This window comes from Artemia franciscana, unplaced genomic scaffold (genome assembly GCF_032884065.1).
Source record: "Artemia franciscana unplaced genomic scaffold, ASM3288406v1 PGA_scaffold_62, whole genome shotgun sequence".
Taxonomy (NCBI): Eukaryota; Metazoa; Arthropoda; class Branchiopoda; order Anostraca; family Artemiidae; genus Artemia; species Artemia franciscana.
Window position 1 is genome coordinate 823,377 of NW_027062701.1, and position 21,206 is coordinate 844,582.

General features: G+C 34.7%; 1 protein-coding gene across 1 annotated transcript in view; it reads right to left on the reverse strand.

The window, feature by feature from the left end:
* LOC136042096 (MSL complex subunit 3-like) overlaps positions 1-21,206 on the reverse strand; it is a 38,908-nt gene continuing 17,702 nt past the window's right edge. The window contains exons 6-11 of the mRNA XM_065726995.1: positions 14,703-14,905; positions 10,950-11,079; positions 9,026-9,097; positions 7,716-7,828; positions 4,567-4,651; positions 1-214 (exon numbers count right to left, since the gene is read on the reverse strand). Coding sequence (XP_065583067.1) covers positions 160-214; positions 4,567-4,651; positions 7,716-7,828; positions 9,026-9,097; positions 10,950-11,079; positions 14,703-14,905 — 658 coding nt within the window. The 3' untranslated portion in view covers positions 1-159. The remainder of the gene's footprint in view (positions 215-4,566; positions 4,652-7,715; positions 7,829-9,025; positions 9,098-10,949; positions 11,080-14,702; positions 14,906-21,206) is intronic.

Consider the following 21,206-nt stretch of genomic DNA (forward strand, 5'->3'; position numbering starts at 1 on the left):
TATAAGCAACAAATACGAAATTTAATTAACAAAAAAATTAAAAAGTTCATAGCTCTCTTAAAAACATTGAACTTAGGCATAGCTCTCTCGCCATTGCGTGACAACCTAAACGCAACTCTCACCAAATGTCTAACTTAGCGATTGTAGCATAAATTTCCTTTAGATCCTTTCTTCGTTCACCTTACTTAGTAAACTCGTTTGACTTGATATATACCTGTAGAAAAGAAAACAGTTTAGTTCTCAAGATAAAAAAATGCACCAAACAAGTAGAAATTGACCCTTTATTATTATTTGAACTTCATAAACAGATAGGTGATGAAGATCATGCTCACCTCTTGGCTCTTTGATAAGAACTGAAGACGTTTGAGGTTTCATCTCTCTTCGAATAGCATAGAATATATTGAGAGATTATACGACGTGAAAGTGGGCAAAGCGTTATTTCTATTTTGATATGTGATGTTATTGACATTATTTGTACTTGTAGTGTTTAGGGTTATTTAGTGTTTGCTGTTTACTTGTTGTAGCCTTGGACCAAAATCATGCTTAGGTACTAAATAACGCTACACCGTAAGATCGATTTTATGCTGTATCGATCGACTCTCACCGTAAGATCGATTTATCGATTTTGTGGCAGCAATGATTCTGGAAAACGAAAGGATGGCCTGTAAAACTTCAACCTCGATAGGGTAAACACATTGCTGAAAGTACTTTTGAAACAATAAGCAGGTTAAAAAAATGACTCGAAAGTTCATAGCTTGTATCTAAATCTTTTTTTTTAAACTAGCCTTTGGAGATACAGAAGAACAAAACACAAATAAAAAGACCATTTAATTCTTTCCTTAGCTACAAATGCGGGTATAATGCTTTTATATATATATATATATATATATATATATATATATATATATATATATATATATATATATATATATATATATATATATATATATATATATATATATATATATATATATATATATATATATATATATATATATATATATATATATATATATATATATATATATATATATATATATATATATATATATATATATATGTATATACATAAAATCTTTTTTTTTCAATAGATATCTAAAAATTTCTGACTACAGAATTTTAGAATGTAGTTTTTTCTTTGGTATTATGAAAATAGAGATATCCAGAATTGTACCAAAAATTGCATTTCATGTCTCTAGTCTAGACCAAACTAAGATGGAAAGCAAATTTTGCTTTTTCGAACAGGGTTCTTAAACATGGTTTTACTTTATTATTCCTGGTGTCAGAAGAAACATGTCGAAAGATAGAAAGATAGAAAAATTGCAAAGTATGAGATAAATACATCTGAAATATCGCTCTTCCTGCACCAGAGTGATATCAAAAGTCTTCTTTGCGATGGTAGTGTGCGGAAGGATCCCAATCTTCAGAGAATGGATCATTGATCTAGGCTCCCTTTCAGAGAATCCTCATTTTACAGAAATATAATTACTAGTACTAGCAGCTCATCGAGACTGGTCCTCGAAGCCACGAACAATATACGTGGGCTGCCCTGCACCAGTTTTTGTTCTCATGTTTTGCATTTCTTTCAAAGATTTCGAAAATCAAATTTGTATCAGTTCTGGTCGGAATGTTCAGTTCAAATCAGTTCAAATGTTCTCTTTCAAGTACATATTCCATATCTCATCAGCTACTTAACCGTGTCTCCAAGGCACTTAAATGTGCTCCGTTATTTGTTTAAAACCATTCTACCTATCAACTTCATAATACAAATAGCCTTCGAATTGCTCTAATTCGATCTATAATTTCAGATGGTAAATCTGTTACGGTATGTTTTATTGAGGTGAATCCTCTAACTGACTTGACTTGATAATGTTGCTTGCTTCTTATCTTCAAAAATAGTAAAAATTGTTGTGGTTTGTTAGTGATGTTTTCCAATATACATTTCTCAGAATCAACATTTCCTTCTCAGCTTCATTAGCATGACAAACATGAGACAAAATAAACACGATACGCCAAGCTTAACTTCTCTCAAGTATTCTTTTAATCCGAACGATCGAAAGCGAAATCTTAAACTGTCTGAGGATTGAACTGATTTGACAAAATTGGGAATTAAAGTAAATTCTGTTAAATTCAATCATACATATTTAAACAATAAACACATAACTACTGTACATAATCTGCCAGGAAAGTATAAAAAGCGCTTGGCTAGGGTAGAAACTTAACTAAAGAATAATTAGACAATCAACAAACTGAAACAACGAATCAATTGGATTTATCAAAAAAAGAAAAGAAAAGGGGGGGGGGGGGTGGTGACGAAGAGAAAGAAAAGAAAAAAAGAGAAGAAAAAGACCGAAAAGAGGAGGACTGCACGATATTCAAATCTAAACAGTATTTCTGTAATGACCCTTCACTGCTCGCTTGAAGGTAATAAGGGTATTTGAGTTCCGGATTTCCAAGGGGATTAAATTCCAAATAGGTGGTGCAAAAAAAATTTAATTAAAAAAGAAGCTCTTTTTGTTGACAGTGTCTCATGGACAATGTCACACGAATTTCGCGTTTCGTAAGTATGCAAATCTTGATTTAAAGTAAATAGATTTTCAAATGATGTACCATATATCCATTCCTGCTGTGTAAGACCTCAAGGGAATCCGATGACAACGCCTTATATTCTATGTCTGGATATCCTGATCCTGTAACCTGTATTCCACTTCTTTTATTGTAGGTTTATTTCTTATTTGCTGTCAGTTTTGCTTTATTGCTTTAGAATTGAAAATTGAGACACGTAACTAGAACTAAAGACTCAAACACTTCCATGAAAAGCTTTGACAGACTTTTAGTTATCATGTTTAAAACAAGCTTGTTTACAAGGTATGGATCCATCATTGAATTGTTAGCAGTAATTATTGGTCCTGCAACAGTAAAAACTCTTAATACTGCTGCGCTTGTTACTGGCAACGACAGAAACTTCTTTCCAAAGCTGCAATCCACAGTAACTGAGTAAAATATATTTTCTAGAAGGTAATGATTAAATTGATTGCACCAATCAGGACAGGAATTTTTTGTTTTATTTTTTGGCATGGGTTCCCAAACTCAGACACGAATCTAGCCGCGACGGATCACATTATCGTTCTCATCCTGTTCTGTCTCATCACTAACCTGACGTAACATCATATCATGCAGCCTCTGCATGTCCTCTTTCCACTTCTTAAAAAAGAATTTCTTTAAAATTAGCATTGTCGGCATAGGTTGAAGTGGAGGCACCTGGAGCGTTAATTCGACAAAGCTAATTCACTGGCGTTGCGATAAAGTACCTCAGATCAGTCTCCAACATTAGCCTCTTTACTGTTTTGAAGAATACTCCCTTCTTTCCAGTCGACCATCAAGAAGGTGTCCAGTAGAAGCAGGATAATAAAATATTTTGTTCGTGTGTTTTAACATTGATGGTAGTGAAAACTATATGTTTCTTGGAAAGAACTAATAGAAGTAAACTACACATTTGATATGTAATGATATTGATTGTTGAACTGACATCAGTTCAAGATTTTATTTCAATGTGATTTTTATCTTTATTATCAATGTTGTGATAAGTCCAAAGTAAAGCGCTAATGACGCAGTAGGCTTTAGATTTATACAGTTAGGGAAGGGTACAGCAGCTTGATTTGTATGTTCGATTGAAGTTTTACTCATTTTAATATTTATTTATTCATTTATATTAGTACCTGTTGTATGTTTGTTTGCTATGATTAATTTCTGTTTGTTTTGGATTTCATTTATTTTTAATAGTACTTTCTGGTCGTTTTGAGTTTAAATTATTGTAGGTTTATATTTCTGCTTATCTAAATTGCCTTAACTTTTCTTTGAAAACTTCTTTTTCGGAAGTTTTTTCTTTTTAATTTTCTAAAGACGGTCATTCAACTATTAGCCTATGAATCTGTCAAGTCAAAAAAAAAACTTTTCGGAATTCTGGCCTAAATTTTGATGAGCAAAGAGAAAAGACAATCAAAGTTATGAGACAGCCACTTTTCCCCTTGCCAAAATTACTAATCAACCACCTGGCACGGCCAGGGTAAAATGGTGATTTATTAACGAATTTGGTGATTTATTTTTCATATAAATCACCGTCAAAAATAGTGTTTCTTTTGTCTATTTCAAATGCAATCAGTTACACCTCGAATACCTGACAATTCTTGAGCTTTTTGTATTGCGGCTTATTTGTCCGCAAAAAAACAGCAGATTGCCACAATTACAAGATATAAATGCGTCTTAATTTTTTTTTTCACGTGTCCTGTGCATTAATTTCTTTTTCATTAGTATCATCATTGATATACTGTAATTTTCACGTTCTCCCATATTTTTCATAAATCTATATACATACAATCATCGTGGTTTCGCTGGTGCAACGAATCAGCCCTTTCTGAAATAAATTCATTAGCCCATTCTTATAAGCCCCTCCGTGGGGATATTCGGCCGAGTTTTATAAAAAGTTTTCTTCTATGATGATATTCCTTTGATTTTTTTTTTTTTTACTTTCCCATATTAAAACAGAAAAAACAAGACAATACTTACTCTAATAAAGCTTCAGAATAGCTCTTCACAACAATCCACTTTTCTTCTGATAATCCCATGTCTGAGAGTATTTCTGGCATTATCGCTATACAAAAGAAAAACAAAAACAGATAATGATATGGCTAATCAAGATTTACAAACAAAAGCTACCAAGAGGACCCTGATTCGAAAAAAAAGAGAAAAAAGGCATGTCAAATACTGGGACCCAAAAAAGTCAACAGTTTTTCCGATTAGCTCGAAACCTTCAAGGATCGTTGTTAGGTTAAAGGGGACCGCACATTTTTGCTGGAAGGGGGAGGATGTTGGGGGCCTTGGAAACGGGCCAAAAACTTGTCGTCACTGATTAGTTTGAAACTTATAGCCATAAGCCCCTGAGTCGAGGAAAACCTAATGTAATAGAAAACTAAATTGGAGCATGGTCCCCCCAAAATTGAGTGGCCAGTATTTTTTCCTGATCGATTTTAAGAACGTAGCTCCTGGCCAGGTAGACCACAATTTACAAGATTAGGTTTGAGCTTGTCCTTCAATACTATGGCAACAAACCAAAAAATTCTCCCCGATTGTTTTGGAACTTCCATGGATCGTTTCTTGGAATATTCTTGAAATATATTTTAGATGAGCTTTGCTCAAATGAGCGGCAGTAACTTGAATTTACTAACGACACATAACTGAACTTACTCCTGATTCCCAGTCCTAAATCTTAACTAATAATAAAAAACAATGCAATAAATATTCGAGACATAATTTTTACTTAAAGAATGTAATTAATAAATAAAGAAAAAAAACTGATAAGTTAATTTTGGCTTTACCAACTCGTGAAGTCTGAAACTTAAAGGGTATGTAAACAGGGCGGAGTAAACCTCGACGAAGACAAAGCATTTTGAAGCTTGATTTTATCGATATTTGACCCCCCAGAAACTGGGTCAACAAATCTTGTATTCTCTTACTGGTAAACATACACGACAGGAACAATGGGGAATCAATGAAGACAACACCTATTGAAAACAATTCATAGGTCCAAATTTGTTTTGCCATATTTGTGTAGCAGCTCCTATGAGCTCTTATGGAATTATTAATCTATCCTGGGTAATGTGGCAGGGTGAGTCAAAAGACATAATACGTTGCAAAGTCATTAAAAAGGAGTATCTGCAATATTTCTGTAACAGCTAGGGTATCAAGGAGAAGGAGGTAAGTGATGATTGAATTATGAGTGGAAGAGGGGATAAGAGCTAAATCAAACAACACTAAATCCATCGAATCATCAACATGCTATAGCTGCAATATGTCAAAGAAGGCTCAAATAATGGAAATGGAACTATCAGCTAGTGCTAGAGAAGCAACGGGGGCAGGGGGACTTCAAATTCTGTATTAGGGTGGAGAGCTAAACAATTTTTTTTACCTAAACGTTTTGTAATATAAGGGACCGTGAGAACATATTCACAGCTAAGGATCAAGGTTAACCCAACGAAATTATGATGAGCCAGAATTATCAAAATAGCACATCTGCAATATCTTATGAAACGGCTTGGGAGACCAAGTTGAAACTTTTAAAGATCTTTTTTCTGGGGTGGGAGATTAATATCAATGAATAAACGATATCCATAACGTACAGAAATCAAAATGAATTATCACATCAAACATAAAGATAACTTATAATGCTATAGATGAATACATTAATCCTAAAATCAACAGAAATTACAGCACGCAGGATTAGGGCTACCGCTCCCGAAACTTAAAGGCCGTGGCGTCATTTACGCTTTACGAAAAACAAAACATATCTTGAAAGTTTTTTTTTTAACAATTTGAACATTGAAAAACCAAAACGTTGATTGTTTCAGGAATTAAATCGTTATGTACTAATAGTTAGTCTATTTAATTAGTTTTTTTCTAGTAATATTTATTATTATGGTGATTTTCTTCTTCTTTTTCCGTCGACGCTAAGACAAACAAAAACCATGATGTTCCGAATATCGTTTTTTGAACATTCTTTCATACATATACATCATATGACCGAGCTTATCGTTTTCAACAAAGGATAAGGCCTATTCCCTAAATAATCCATAGATAATCACGAGTCAAAAGAAATAAAACCTATCTTTATGTACAAAGTTGAAGGTGGGAGTGTTAGGAGATACGGGTCATAGAACCGTCCAGGTGTGCAGATTGAAATTTTTGCATGCTTCCGATCTTAGCAAGGTGTCACATGTTTATTACTTATGAAATATTTACTTCAAAGGTTTTGATTTTGGATATCTGTGTTGCACGACAGCCTTGGATTTGTAATCAACGGGATAAGAAACCCTAGATACCATTTTTGGTGCAAGTCAACACTATTCCTGAACACTTATTTCTGTATACACCTGTGAACACTTCGCTTGCTAACTCTTCGCGATACAAATTAACATCATTTGAGAAATATGTGACATACCATGTATTCTTTATAATAAAATTGAGCAGCATTTGTGAAATATGCATCTAATTCCTTTTGATTTAGGATATTCATACTTCAATTCACTCCCAGCGGGTCAAAGACAAAGCAAGCGCACTGATGACCAAAGAGCGTCAAAGAAAAGTTTAAACCTTACTGCACAAAGAGGATCGGAAGCAGACCATACGCAGTCTTCACTCAAAGGAATTATTAGACGGAAGACGCGAACTATTTACCACTGGAGCTTGGAAAAAGTAAGTACTTGTTACCAAAATAAAATTATTTACCGAGCATGCCCACTGCTACCTAAAGGAAGTCGTAGACAAAAGTGTACGCACTATCGACCAGGCATATAAAGCGTAACGATAAAGCGTATGCATACTGTTGGCCACAAGGGTTAAAAACCAGATCTTAGGTTGTATTTACAAAAGGATTTCAATATGAAGCGTTCGCGCTGATTACCAAAGAGGTTTGGAGACGGAACGTAGATGCTGTTGACCGGAGGGAAGTCAGAGACAGAGCAAACGCATTGTGTACATAATTGGGTTGGAAACGAAGCACACGAACTTTCGACCAAAGGAGATGAAAACGGAAAAAGACCTTATTAATCAAGAAAGGTCGGAAGGGAGGCTTTTGCCCTATTCAAACATTTTTACTGATGATTCACATTTTTGATACTAGAAAACTATAAACTCAAAGAAAAATCAGACAAATCACCTACCTAAGAGCCGTATAAGGTGAGTGACACCATAAATAAGAGATGGGTATACTGGTTTTTGACTATATGCGGTTTCTGGAACCAAAGACCAATTATTCACATCTTCAAGAAGTTTGCTGAAACAAGATTTTTAATATTAGGATAAGGAGATCTAAATAGAATCACTAGCCAAAACAATGGATTTTATCACAATTAGTGGAATATAAAATCACATGAAGTATAGTAACCCTACCACTAAAAAATCGAATCATCAGCCACGAGCAGGATTTCATCAAATGACTGGTCATTTTACTAATTTTTTTGTTCAATAAATACAATAATGGCCCATTGTTTTGTTTCCAATCGTCAAAACCATCACGCTAACCGACCAAGGTTAGGATTCCAGCTCTCATACTATGTCTTTTTATATATCAAATATCTATTTCAATTTCTATATCAGGAGTTCTATTTTAAAATGATAAAACTAACAATAAAAGCAGACACTTCGAAATTACCTCTGCAAGAATTTAAGGTTAGAAAATACTACGCAAAAAAAACAAAAACAAAAAAAACCTGCCACTTATTCGAAAAATACAAAAAAAAAATTAAAAAAAAGAGTAACATACATAGAAATAAAACCTTCATTTAGGACCCTTTACCCTGACCCGAAGACATCTTCTCTAATCGGAATAAACTGAATAAGGATAATAATGAAACAAGACTATAAAAATAAACAAAACAAAAAATCACTAGCAAACCACTGTTTTACTATTTTCTATTTTACTATCTTCGAAGATAAGAATCGAGCAACATTATCAAGCCAAATCAGTTGGAGGATTCACCTCAGTAAAGCATACCGTAATAGGATTACCATCTGAAATTACAGATCAAATTAGAGCAATTTGAAGGCTATTTGTTTTATGAAGTTGATAGATAGAATGGTTTTAAACAAATAACGGAGTACATCTAAGTGCCTTGGAGACATGGTTAAGTAGCTGATGAAATATGGAATATTTACTTAAAAGAAGACATTCGAAATCATTTTTTTTTTACAGAAAAAGTAAATTACGACTGAATTAAACAATCATATAAGATTTTCAGAATCGATCCAAGGAAACTATACTCAAGCGATATTCTACAATAGTTTATGGGAGGTCTAGTCGAGTGGTTAGCACGCTAGGCTTGAATTCCTAATCCGCTGCACTTCCTGACTGAAGGGCTATTGAAAAGCAGATCAGTACCACTGGTAAGAACCAAATGCTGCATTCTTTACCTGTACCTATTGGTGATATAGCAATAATATTGGTAGTGTAGGTAATGAAATATGAGCTTACCATTCTCCAAGTGCCGTTAATGCTGAAAGACGAGGGTCGTGAAGAATATGATTATTTCTCTGGAAGCCTCCACTAAAAATTAATAAAAAAGAAATAATTAAATAATGCAAAGTTACTTGGTTATCACCAGCACTTACTAGTTATAATTAACATTGGTTGATAATAAAAATAACATTTGAAATCGAGACAAGAAAATTGAAATCGTATGAAACATGGGGTCCTATTGAACCTAAAAAAAAAACCCTTAGTATCACCAGCTCCAAATTGCGAATATTCTTTTGGATCTACAATCGCTTTTTCTTAAAAAAAAAACAAAAAATTAAAAATGCTATATTATTGGCTCATCAAATCCTACATACAGTTGTTCTAGGTTTTATCTACTTATAATTTCCAAAAATAAAAAATCTATTACAATCCAAATATAAAACCCAATCCAATATAACTCCTATCTAATTAATATAAAGCAATGCAATTCGTAATTTTTATCCAAGATTAACCATGATTCAGTTTTTTTTTTTTTTTTTTTTTTTTTTTTTTTTTTTTACAAAAACTGCCAGTGATTTTCCTTAATCTGTTGAATATAAACAAATGATAGCAAATGCAAGTTTATAATTGACATTTTATGTTTTAGAATTTAGAAGAGCACTAGCATTTTTTTTTTCAACATAAATATAATTATTTAAATAGTTTGGTATGACTTACATTTTAATTTTCTACGCCAAATTTACCACAGGTTAAAATTGAGTCTCAATGAAGTTTGAGAAGTCATCTCACCGATTCCTAATATTTAAAATTCTGTGAGTGTAAATATTTCTGATCATGCTTGCCCCATAAGAAAGAACGAAACCTAACCCTTGCTAGCCCAAAATTTAAAAACGCGTCTTGAAATATTATCAAGTCAGGAAAAATCACCATTTCAAGCTGATTCAAGAGTGAAAGCCACCACGCCGCTCTTTAAAGTGATGTACTTTTCGTTGCGATCCGATGCCATTTTTGAGGGGTTTCAGGATATTTTTCGAAATTCTTATAAATCTGGAGAAAAATTCACAATAAGAACAAGTGGTAATCGTTACTCCCCGTTGAATAGACTCCACAAGCAATATACCTGTTCGGTCCAACGACAGGTGACAGTGGTGACATAATCCTGTAGTTTTTGAGAGTTTGCTAAAAATTTTGGTTTGCTTGGGGAATCTGTATACATCCATTGTTGTGCATTCTCCATTATTGTTCCTGAAGGACGACTTTTGGAATTTCGATTAGTAATATTCAACGCAATGTTTCAAGTTATACAGTGAAAAACCAAGTCTAACATAAGTTACCATAAATAGGAGAGGGGTTGTCAACTGTCACAAATGTCATTTGGACTGAAAAAGAAAAGATGACTAATCAAGATTTCAGGAAAACAACATTAATCTAAACACATTTTTGACCATTAGTTTTGTCTTACTATTTTGAAAACACCCTTGTTTTCTTCAATGTTTTCTTCCTTTTAAATCCATCCATTGCTAATGCATAGGAACCAACTCCATTGGAGAAAGAAACTTTGAATCTAATCAATTCATTTAAAATCTTTTAGTTTCCTAAGGCAAAAGAGAGGCTTTCGGCGTAAAAATCAAAAATGAAACAATCCACCAAAAAGTCAAGTGTTATGTTACGTAATTACGACAGTTCTCTCTTTTAAATGAGCCTAGTTCATTTTCTGGTATTAGAGTACCGACGCACAATAAATAGCAACCAAGGTCGAGAATTTACATCACAATTTGAATTTAAGCAATAATCAAGAAAATTTCACGATTTCAATTATAATTTCAGTTAAACCTCACAAGAATAGTGATTTCAAAAACAGAAGCATTAAAAACGAAAGCAGACATTTAGGACTCCAATAGAATAGCTAGAAGCATTAGTAACGCTAAGAAAATCTAACCTGAGCCTTTTACTATCGCTTTCTAATTTCACAGGAACTATGTTTCTTTTTGCCAAGGGCCCCACGTTTGACACCAGCGATTCCTTTTTCCTCTTCTTTAACAGATTACTTATGGGCATTGTGTCATGATCTAATGAAACAAAAATGAGGCAATTATATTATAAATTTACTACACCAACGAATCCTAGTGCCCTATAGGAGAAACGAAGTCTGAAATTAGTCTCTATTCCAGATAGAAAACAATAAATTCGTAGATGAGTTACGTTTATGTTTCGGCAAATCTCAGAAATAAAATTCTTTTGTTAAGACAAAACTTTCGCGGAATTAAATTCATTTTCCTCTTTAGCAGTGAAGAGCAATAGAAGTCGGGTGTTAAACTGAACCTAGTTAAAACCTTTCCAGATTTATTTGAACCATAATCTTAGCAAACAAACATATTTCTTAATAATTTTTTTCATAAATGAGTTGATGTACATAAAAAAAACTTTTGAAAGGTTGGGTTATTGCGTAGTTGCCTTTCTTTCCTTTCTTTCCACTTTTCAATCACATGCCGTCAGATATATAGTGAATAAGGCTAACAAAGTATAGTGGTTAATCAAAAACGGTTAAATTGATGGGAACTAGAGATATTAATACAGCCCCTCAAGGCTTAGCCGGAACCTATCCGACTCAAGTTTCAACTGGATATTAAATTGGCATGTCTAATATATCCATAAACTACTGGAGTAACATTATACCAGCATTGCAAACTTGTCCATTATCTGATCCTATCTTATTGAAACTCCATTAGAAATGCATAGAGCATACTGCCGATATCATAGCCACATTTGATAGCTTTGACGACTTGTCAGTAGTGTTCACAAAAAACAGCTGCACTCCATTATGAATTAAGAAGTTAAATACAGAAACAAGAACAAATGTTCGCATTGTGGAGACATGTTGGAACGCCGCCAGTGAGCACAGAAATTAGATTGATTATTGTAAAAACGACTGAAGAAAAATTTTTCATATCGTAAAAAAACGATATAATCGAAACGATGAACTAATTTAAAATTTTAAACCTAGAAAACTCTTTCCCAATTTCAGTTTTACTATCCCCTTTTGTCGTAACAACCCATCGTACTAATACCCCTTTTTTGCCTAACCACCTTTTCCCCCTAACTGTTTTTGTGCTAACAACAAAAGTTACATAGATTATGCATTTAATTCAAACGACCCAACCAAAATTTTAGGAGTTCAGCTTAAACGTAACCTTATTAGAATATTGTGGTAGCAACGATTAAAAGTCACTAGTGGTCACAACTGAGATAATGGGGTAAGCGATAGCGTGGAATTATCCACAAAAAGGTGGTAAACTAGAATCAAATGCTTATGCTTTACAAACAGTTCATACTATCAAAATGTACGTAAAAAATGACCACTGACAACAAAAAAAGAATTTTTTAAATGTTAACAATGAAAAATGTTAACAATTTTTTAAATGTTAACTGACAACAAAAACAGAAACTCTGAAGAAGAATCTAATTTTTATGCTGATTCCGCATACGTCAAATTAATTAACTATAAATATATCCATCGAAAGTTACTAGGATAAGAAATGTGTCAAATTTCAGAAAAGAGGAAAGAAAACTTACAAAAAAAGGTAAGACTCCGTTGAAAATCTCATCGTCTTACCTAAAAGACCTGAGAATTCTTAGACGGAGGTTTGAAACCCCTGTCTAAAAAAACAGAATATTTCGTGCTGCATGAGGACCATAGTTCACTATGGGGGTTATTTTTTCCCTTTAGTTTGACAGTATTGAGCCAGTGGTCAGAGAGTACATGAGATGGCATGTTCAAACGCAAACTTAGAAGTTTAATGCCATTTTCAAGTAGTAAAAGAGACGGGGGCATAGAAAAATTCCAGTTTTTGCCATTTTGAGTCATTAAACAAGAATTTTGGCCTGACTAGGGTCAAGGAGCTATCGAGTAAGCATTATGAGATGGCTGATAAATTTAGAATTACTAAAACGCTATGTATATAGCCTTTCAATTTTAGAGACCATACTGCCCTAAGGCGGCATATTTTTATCCTATACATGAGAGTGTCTGCTATCCCTCTCAATCCCCGACTCTTTGCATCTTTGAGAATTTTCCTACACGGCATGCCAGAGCTTTTCTTGCCCTTAAAATTTCAACTTACCTTACACCTTAGATTCTCTGTGCCTCCACAGGGGTTTAGGGCACCAAAGAAGAGCCAAAACTCATATCTCATTGCTACGACCGTCAAAAAATCCTCCTATCCGGATTAAAGTGAAGCACTGAAACTTGTGAGGTAAGCTTGGTAGCGTCATCGTAGAGTGTTCTTTCCATTGTGCTCTACTTTTTGTGCTCCCTGGCTAGAGCTGGAAAAAGATCTTTGGTAGTTGAGTTTCGGGCAAGCGAATTATGTGCCCAAGATACCTTTACCTCTGATATCTGATCACTTCAATGCAGTGATAGGGACTTCTTCTGTCACAGAGTAGTTTCCGTTACTTATTGGGTGAAAATTCCTTGGTATTCCGTGACCAAGAAACAAGACGTGGAACTGGAGGGGTCATAGTAATTAAAGATATCTGGCAAAATCACTGTTAAGTCGGAAACCCACGAGCATCCACATTGTGACTGCTTGATTCCATGAGAAGCATGCCCGAATGACTCTGTTTGTATATTATACACCCAATAACGAAGTCACAGATGTCCAACAAACATCCTATAATGAACTGAACTCCGTTCTTAATGAGGTAACCAGATGTGACATTTTATGTGTCACGGGGAAATTCAATGCGAAGATTGCCAACGTTAGATTATTGTGTCGGAGTTCTGGCCACTCATGATCTTGGAGAATAAAACGAAAATAGAGAGTTGCTTGTAGAAACGATTTTGTGCAACTGTATTGGTAGTCGTTATACTAATTCGGCCATAAAGATATACACACGCACTGCTGGACTTCATCTGGTGGACATGCAAAAACCTGATGAACACTCTAATAAGCAAGAAGAGAGACGTCCCTGTGCGATGTTCGCACATTTAAAGGCGCTGGTATCTTTTCCAAACTTCCCTTACGTTTAATTCCCTTACGTTTGCCAAAATCGGAGTTGAACTACCGACCCAAAAACAAGTGACGAAAACCGGACATGGTCCTACGATTGTGAAAAATTGAATGACCAAGAATTTCGGTTGCAGTTTGCTGTAAAATCTACTAACAGGTTCAAAGCCTTTGGTTTACTGAGAGATGAAATCCCGGAGGCAGTTTGTATTGCTATCACAATACTTTATAACGATGTCACCCATGAAGCGAGTAGCCTGAAAAGATGTCCGAAGGAAGAAGGGATCTTCGTCAAGTCATAGGATCTGATCGGGCAGATCATATAACAGGTGTGAAAAAAAAAACGCTTCCAACAGTGTCCACTGACACAACCTAAACCTTCGAACTACAGCGTTATGCCCCTGAGCAGAAAGATGAGAAGGCTGAAAAAGCTGCTACACGGGGATGTTCTCGGCGGTTATACTCCATCACCAACGAGATAGTTGCAAAACATTCGAAAACAGATGGATCCATCAAAGATGAGACTGACTTCTTAATTATTCTGACAAAGTGAACGAAGTCTGAGTGAGGCAATTCAAAAAGTTACTAAATAGACCGCTTCCTGTTGGTTCTCCAGACATGACAAAAATGTCATTCCTAAAACCTTTCAATTTTACTTAGTACATATTTACATAATAATTTATTACCTTCAGCGTCCGCACTTTCGCAACATATCTCCTGCTTTAATTGCACAGGATGTTCTTCACGATAACCATTTGCTATTGCTGCTGGTTCAAGCGATTTGAAAGTTTCCCATTGGCAATCCTCTTCTTTATATAGTAAAGATGTTTCTAGTGTGAAGTCAAACATGATCCTTATATTGTCAATAAATTCTTTACATAAGTTAACCCTATAAAAAATAATACTAAAATAGGTGCGCATCAATTTCAAAAACAGAAATGATGTATCGAATACTAGCAACAATGTTAATTTTACAAGTATATTTACCATAGCGAACATTTCTGCATAGACCTAGACGATAATCATCTTTAAAACTAACTATATTTTACATTAAATACCACTTATTCACTTTCCCTTTTCGTTATAGACATATTCCAATATCTTTTAAGGCATATAGGCTATAGACATATTTAAATAAGTATCCTTTTTATCTCTGAATAATAGTATAATTAGGCATTTTCTGTTAATTTGTAAAGAATTTTTCATGCAAGGTTACAATCCTCCAAATTCCTCAGGGTAAAAAATATCGTTTTGATTAATTCTACTTCAAACTGGCATTTTCGTCTGACTACATGTGTAAAGACTAGAATATGACGTCTTTTTCCCTTGACTTCCTAAAGGTAGCTCGGAGGAGGTAGGAAACTAACAGCAGAGGCTGCTTTCCCTTGGCTTATGAACTTATGGGGGAGTAAACTTGGCTACTGTCACTTCTACTAATAATACTACTATTGAACCAAATCAAAAGAGTTTAAGTGTTTTTGGTTTTTTAGTGTTTTAAATATGTTTTTGGGGAAATTAAACTAAATCAAAAGACACTATGTGCAACCAATTTTATGGATATGGATTATTTGCGATATCTAAGGAACAGGTAAAGGTATTAAGTTAAAATTGCCAGGACATCTTAACTGAGGAACTGAATTAAATCAAAATGCACTGTGTATGTACAACTTTGTCAAAAGAGGGTGTCTGATATCCCAAGAAAAGTCAAGGGTATTAAGTTGAAATTTTTAAGGCGCGTGGAAGGAGTAGCTAATTAATATTTGTCTATGCCCAAGGTTATATCATGATGGGGGTTATATTTTCGTCGATCCTAAAGATCCCTAAATATTATGCAGATTTTTCACACATACATTAGAATATTTTTACCGTTCACATCAATCCAAAATATTACGGTACAACTATCAATAAAAATTATTGCAAAATATTGTCCAACAGATAAGAAGTAAGCCAAAATCTAAATTCTTATAGAGAAAAATACTCTTTTTCTTAATCAATGAAAAGACTATATAAATTAAAAACGATCAAAAATAAATTAAAAAAAAAAAACAACAAACTTTTCCATAAAGAAATTGTTCAAATAAAAGTAAAGAGCTGCGTTAAACCAAAGATGAGCAGAAATCTAGTCCAACATTTTCAAGCTTCGAATTCCCATAAATCACCAATGACACCAAAAACGAACAGAAGTTACAATAAATAGCCAAGCTAAACTGAAAAAGAGAGGAATAGAGCTAACACACCTTGTGGCTTCTAAAGACCAGAACATAAGTTGCACTATACAGAGAACAAAATTCATTTTAAACTTTTTCTACTTTTTAACTTTAAGAAGTCCAAAATTATTAAGACTGTAAGTTCAGACAGCTCTTACAGCTCAGACAGCTGTAAGTTCAGTTTTTTTTATTAATATCTGAAAAAGTTGTTTTTCCCTGACTAGCTTGAAAATTACAAGGATGTAAATACGGACAACTAGTCCTTAACGAGAAAAAAAAATGCCGTGACTATTTATGACACTCAAAAGGGGCATAAATTCTTCTTTATTTCAGATTAGCTTGTAAGTGACTTGGCATGCAAACTGACCAAAATGGACATGAAACAAAACATTTTCAAAAAATAAATTGAATTGCTTCAATTTATGACATCTTAACATGGATAATATTTTTTTTTCAACCAGGTTGAAACTTTCAGGGTATGTAGACTGGACCAAGAGGACCTCAGTGTGGAAAACACAATACGAAAGAATTTTTTTTGTACCGATTTGTGGCAAATAAATTTCAATTTTTCCCACAGATCAACTTGAAACAATGGGGATACAGACAGGGACTACAATGAAAACAAGAGCTAAGAGCTCATATGGCACTTGTGACGAGGTCGAAAGAGCCAAGAGCTCATATGGTATGAGCTCTAGCAAAATTCTAAAAATCAATAGATTAATGCCGGTCGGGATTTAAAATAAGAGCTCTGAGTCACGAAGTCCTTCTAAATATCAAAATTCATTAAGATCCGATCACCCACTCGTAAGTTAAAAATACCTAAATTTTTCTAATTTTTCCTCTCCCTTCAGCCCCCCAGATGGTCGAATCAGGGAAAACGACTTTATCAAGTCAATTTGTGCAGCTCCCTGACAAACCTACCAATTTTCATCGTCCTAGCACGCCCAGAAGCACCAAACTCGCCAAAGCACTTAACCCCACCACCTAACTCCACCAAAGAGAGCGGATCCAGTCCGGTTACGTCAATCACGTATCTACGACATTTATAAGCGTTTTCAAAGATTTCCGGTTTCCCCCTCCAACTCCCCCAATGTCAAAAGATCTGGTCGGGATTTGAAATAAGAGCTCTGAGACATGAGTTCCTTCTAAATATCAAATTTCATTAAGATCCGGTCACTCGTACTTAAGTTAAAAATACCTCAATTTTTCTGATTTTTCCAAATTAACAGCCCCCAGCTCCCTCAAAGACGGATCCGTACCAATTATGTCAATCTCATATCTATAACTTGTGCTTATTCTTCCCATCAAGTTTCATTCCGATATCTCCACTCTAAGGGTTTTACAAGATTTCCGGTTTCCAAGATTTCTGTTTCCCCCCTCCAACCCTCTATGTACCCGGATCCGATTCGAATCGAAAATGGAGCATCTGAGACATAAGATTCTTCTATATATCAAGTTTCATTAAGATCCGATCACTTATTCGTAAGATACCTCGATTTTCACGTTTTCCAAGAATTTCGGTTTCCGCCTCCAACTCCCTTCAATGTCACCGGATCTGGTCGAGATTCAAAATGACAGTTCTAAAGCACAAGATCCTTCTATATATCAAATTTCATTAAGATCTGATCACTTGTTCGTTTAAGTTACAAATACCTCATTTTTTCTAATTTTTCCGATTTACTCCCCCCCCCCAACTCCACCGAAAGAGAGCGGATCCGGTCCAGTTATATCATACACCTATCTTAGACTTGTGCTTATTCTTTCCACCAAGTTTCATCCTGATCTCTCGGCTTTAAGCGTTTTCCAAGATTCCCCCCTCCCCCCTAATGACATTGGATCCGGTCGGGATTTAAAATAAGAGATCTGAGTTTCGAGGTCCTTCTAAATATGAAACTTCATTAAGATACGATCAATCTTTCATAAGTCAAAAATACCCATTTTTCTAACTTTTTAGAATTAACCCTCCCCCCCAACTCCCCCAAAGAGAGCCGATCCGTTCCGGTTATGTCAATCCCGTATCTAGACTTGTGATTATTTTTCCTACCAAGTTTCATCCCGATCCCTCCATTCTAAGCGTTTTCCAAGATTTTAGGTCCCCCCCCCCCGACTTCCCCTTTACCGGATACGGTTGGCATTTAAAATAAGAGCTCTGAGACACGATATCCTTCCAAACACCGAATTTCATTAAGATCCGATCACTCCTTCGTAAGTTAAAAATACGTCATTTTTTCTAATTTTTCAGAATTAACTCCCCCCTCAACTCCTTCAAAGAGAGCGGATCCGCTCTGGTTATGTCAATCACGTATCTAGGACTTGTGCTTATTTTTCCCACAAAGTTTCATCCCGATCCCTCAACTCTAAGCGTTTTCCGATATTTTAGGTTCCCCCCTCAATTCCCCCTAATGTCACCAGATCCAGTCAGGATTTAAAATATGAGCTCTGAGACACGATATTCTTCCATACTTCATCCGATCGGATCACTCCTTCGTAAATTAAAAATACCTCATTTTTTCTAATTTTTCAGAATTAATTCCCCCCCCCAACTCCTTCAAAGAGAGCAGATCTGCTCCGGTGATGTCAATCACGTATCTAGGACTTCTGCTTATTTTCCCCACCAAGTTTCATCCCGATTCCTCCATTCTAAACGTTTACCAATATGTTAGCCCCCCCCCAACTCCCCCCAATTTCAGCGGATCTGATCGGGATTTAAAATAAGAGCTTTGAGACACGATATCCTTCTAAATATAAAATTTCATTGAGATCTGATCATCCGTTCGTAAGTTAAAAACATCTCACTTTTTCTAATTTTTCAGAATTAAGCCTCCCCCCCCCCAACTACCCCAAAGAGAGCGGATCCATTCCGAGATCTGAGTTTCGAGGTCCTTCTAAATATGAAATTTCATTAAGATACGATCACTCTTTCGTAAGTAAAAAATACCTCATTTTTTCTAATTTTCAGAATTAACCCCCCCCCCCCAACTCCCCCAAACAGAGCAGATCCGTTCTGGTTTTGTCAATCACGTATCTAAGACTCCTACTTATTTTTACCACCAAATTTCATCCCGATCCCTCCATTCTAAGCGTTTTCCAAGATTTTAGGTTCTCCCCCCCCCAACTCCCCCAATTTCAGCGGATCTGATCGGGATTTAAAATAAGTGCTTTGAGACACGACATCCTTCTAAATATCAAATTTCATCGAGATCCGATCATCCGTTCGTAAGTTAAAAATACCTCATTTTATCTAATTTCTCAGAATTAACCCTCCCCCCCCCCCAACTACCCCAAAGAGAGCGGATCCGTTCCGGTTATCCCCCTCCATAATCCCCCCCCCAATTTCACCAGATCCGATCGAGATTTAAAACAAGAGCTCTGAGACACGATATCCTTCCAAACATCAAATTTCATTAAGATCTGATCAACCGTTCGTAAGTTCAAAATACTTCATTTTTTCTATTTTTTCCGAATTAACCGGACCCCCAACACCCCCCCTCAGATGGTCAAATCGGGAAAAAGACTATTTCTAATTTAATCTGGTCCGGTCCCTGATACACCTGCCAGATTTCACCGTCCTAGCTTACCTGGAAGTACCTAAAGCAGCAAAACCGGGACAGACAGACCGACAGACCGACAGAATTTGCGATTGCTATATGTCACTTGGTTAATACCACGATGGCTTTGAACCCATGTAAAACCGAAATTTCAGCAGATTTTCAATCTTCAACGATTGAAAATCTTCCTCCCCATCCAACACAAATACAAACATATTATTGTATTACTCGTACGTTATTGCGCACAACTACCTGAGCAAAGATTTTGATAAAATTTTGAAATTTTGACTGACGTTTGAATTGTAATTCAACATTTTAGTTCTTAAGCAGAATAGTTGGAAAAAGAGACTTTACAAGTATTCCTAGATTTAACTCCAATAAAATTTGATTAAAAACGAAAAAAATGTTAAACTTATTAAAATAATTAAAAGAAATCCCTTAAAACACTTTTTTTAGAAGAAAGACAATGAGAGTTGTTGAGCAATAAAGCGATAATGGGACTCTCATCCTTATTGGGCTTAAGGGGGCAGTAGCCTCACTTTTATTCGGGATAATTTTGTCATTTTACAGAATTTTCAATATATAATTTAATTTGACTTTTTTTTTGTTTTATTTTTTCGTTCATACTAATTTCTCTGCGCTTTCAGTTTGGCTTATTTGATGACTTTATTTCTCCTTTATTTGAGTTTTAATATCATACAAAACTTTCCTTCGGAAAACAATTGACAACGTTTTTAAAGCACAGCTATTAAAAACAGTAGTTTTTTCATTATTAAAACAAACACATAACAAGCATTACACCAAAATACCGAATATTTCAGGACCATTTCCAGGGCCCTATTTTAATGACAGTCAGAAAAAAAGACAAGTAAAGAGAAAGAAAAAAAATTAAAAGTAAAACACTAATACTGAACCAAACTAACCCTACGAACTAAGATGCAAAAAAAACTTAGTCAAAGCATACACACAATATTTGTAAAACAAGCACAAGTTCTTTAACAATTGCATTTTTCTTAGAGATACTACTTAATAAGCTCTTTATCATAAAAAGGATAAAAAAAATTCTTAAAAAAAGAAAAAAAATATATAAACCTGAGAGCGCAAGCATTCAACATTTCGAGAAATAGTGTACTGGTTTAGGTATATTCTCTATTACTTATTAAATTTAAGAATATTGATTTTTCTACTGAAAATCAAGAGCAAATGAAGACCTAAAACAAACAAAAACTACTATTTATAACGGTAGTGTTGCTATCCTTAAAGTTTCCCATTTCTCTAGAATAAGTAGTGTTACTGAAAACTAAATGTATTTGCTGAATCTTCAATTTCAGTTAGCTTATTGTCTTACATGTGTTTGAAAAGAATGGATTTAAAAGGAAGAAAATTATGAATACAATAAGGAGCCTTTTTGAAAAAAGTAAAGCAATTTTAATTG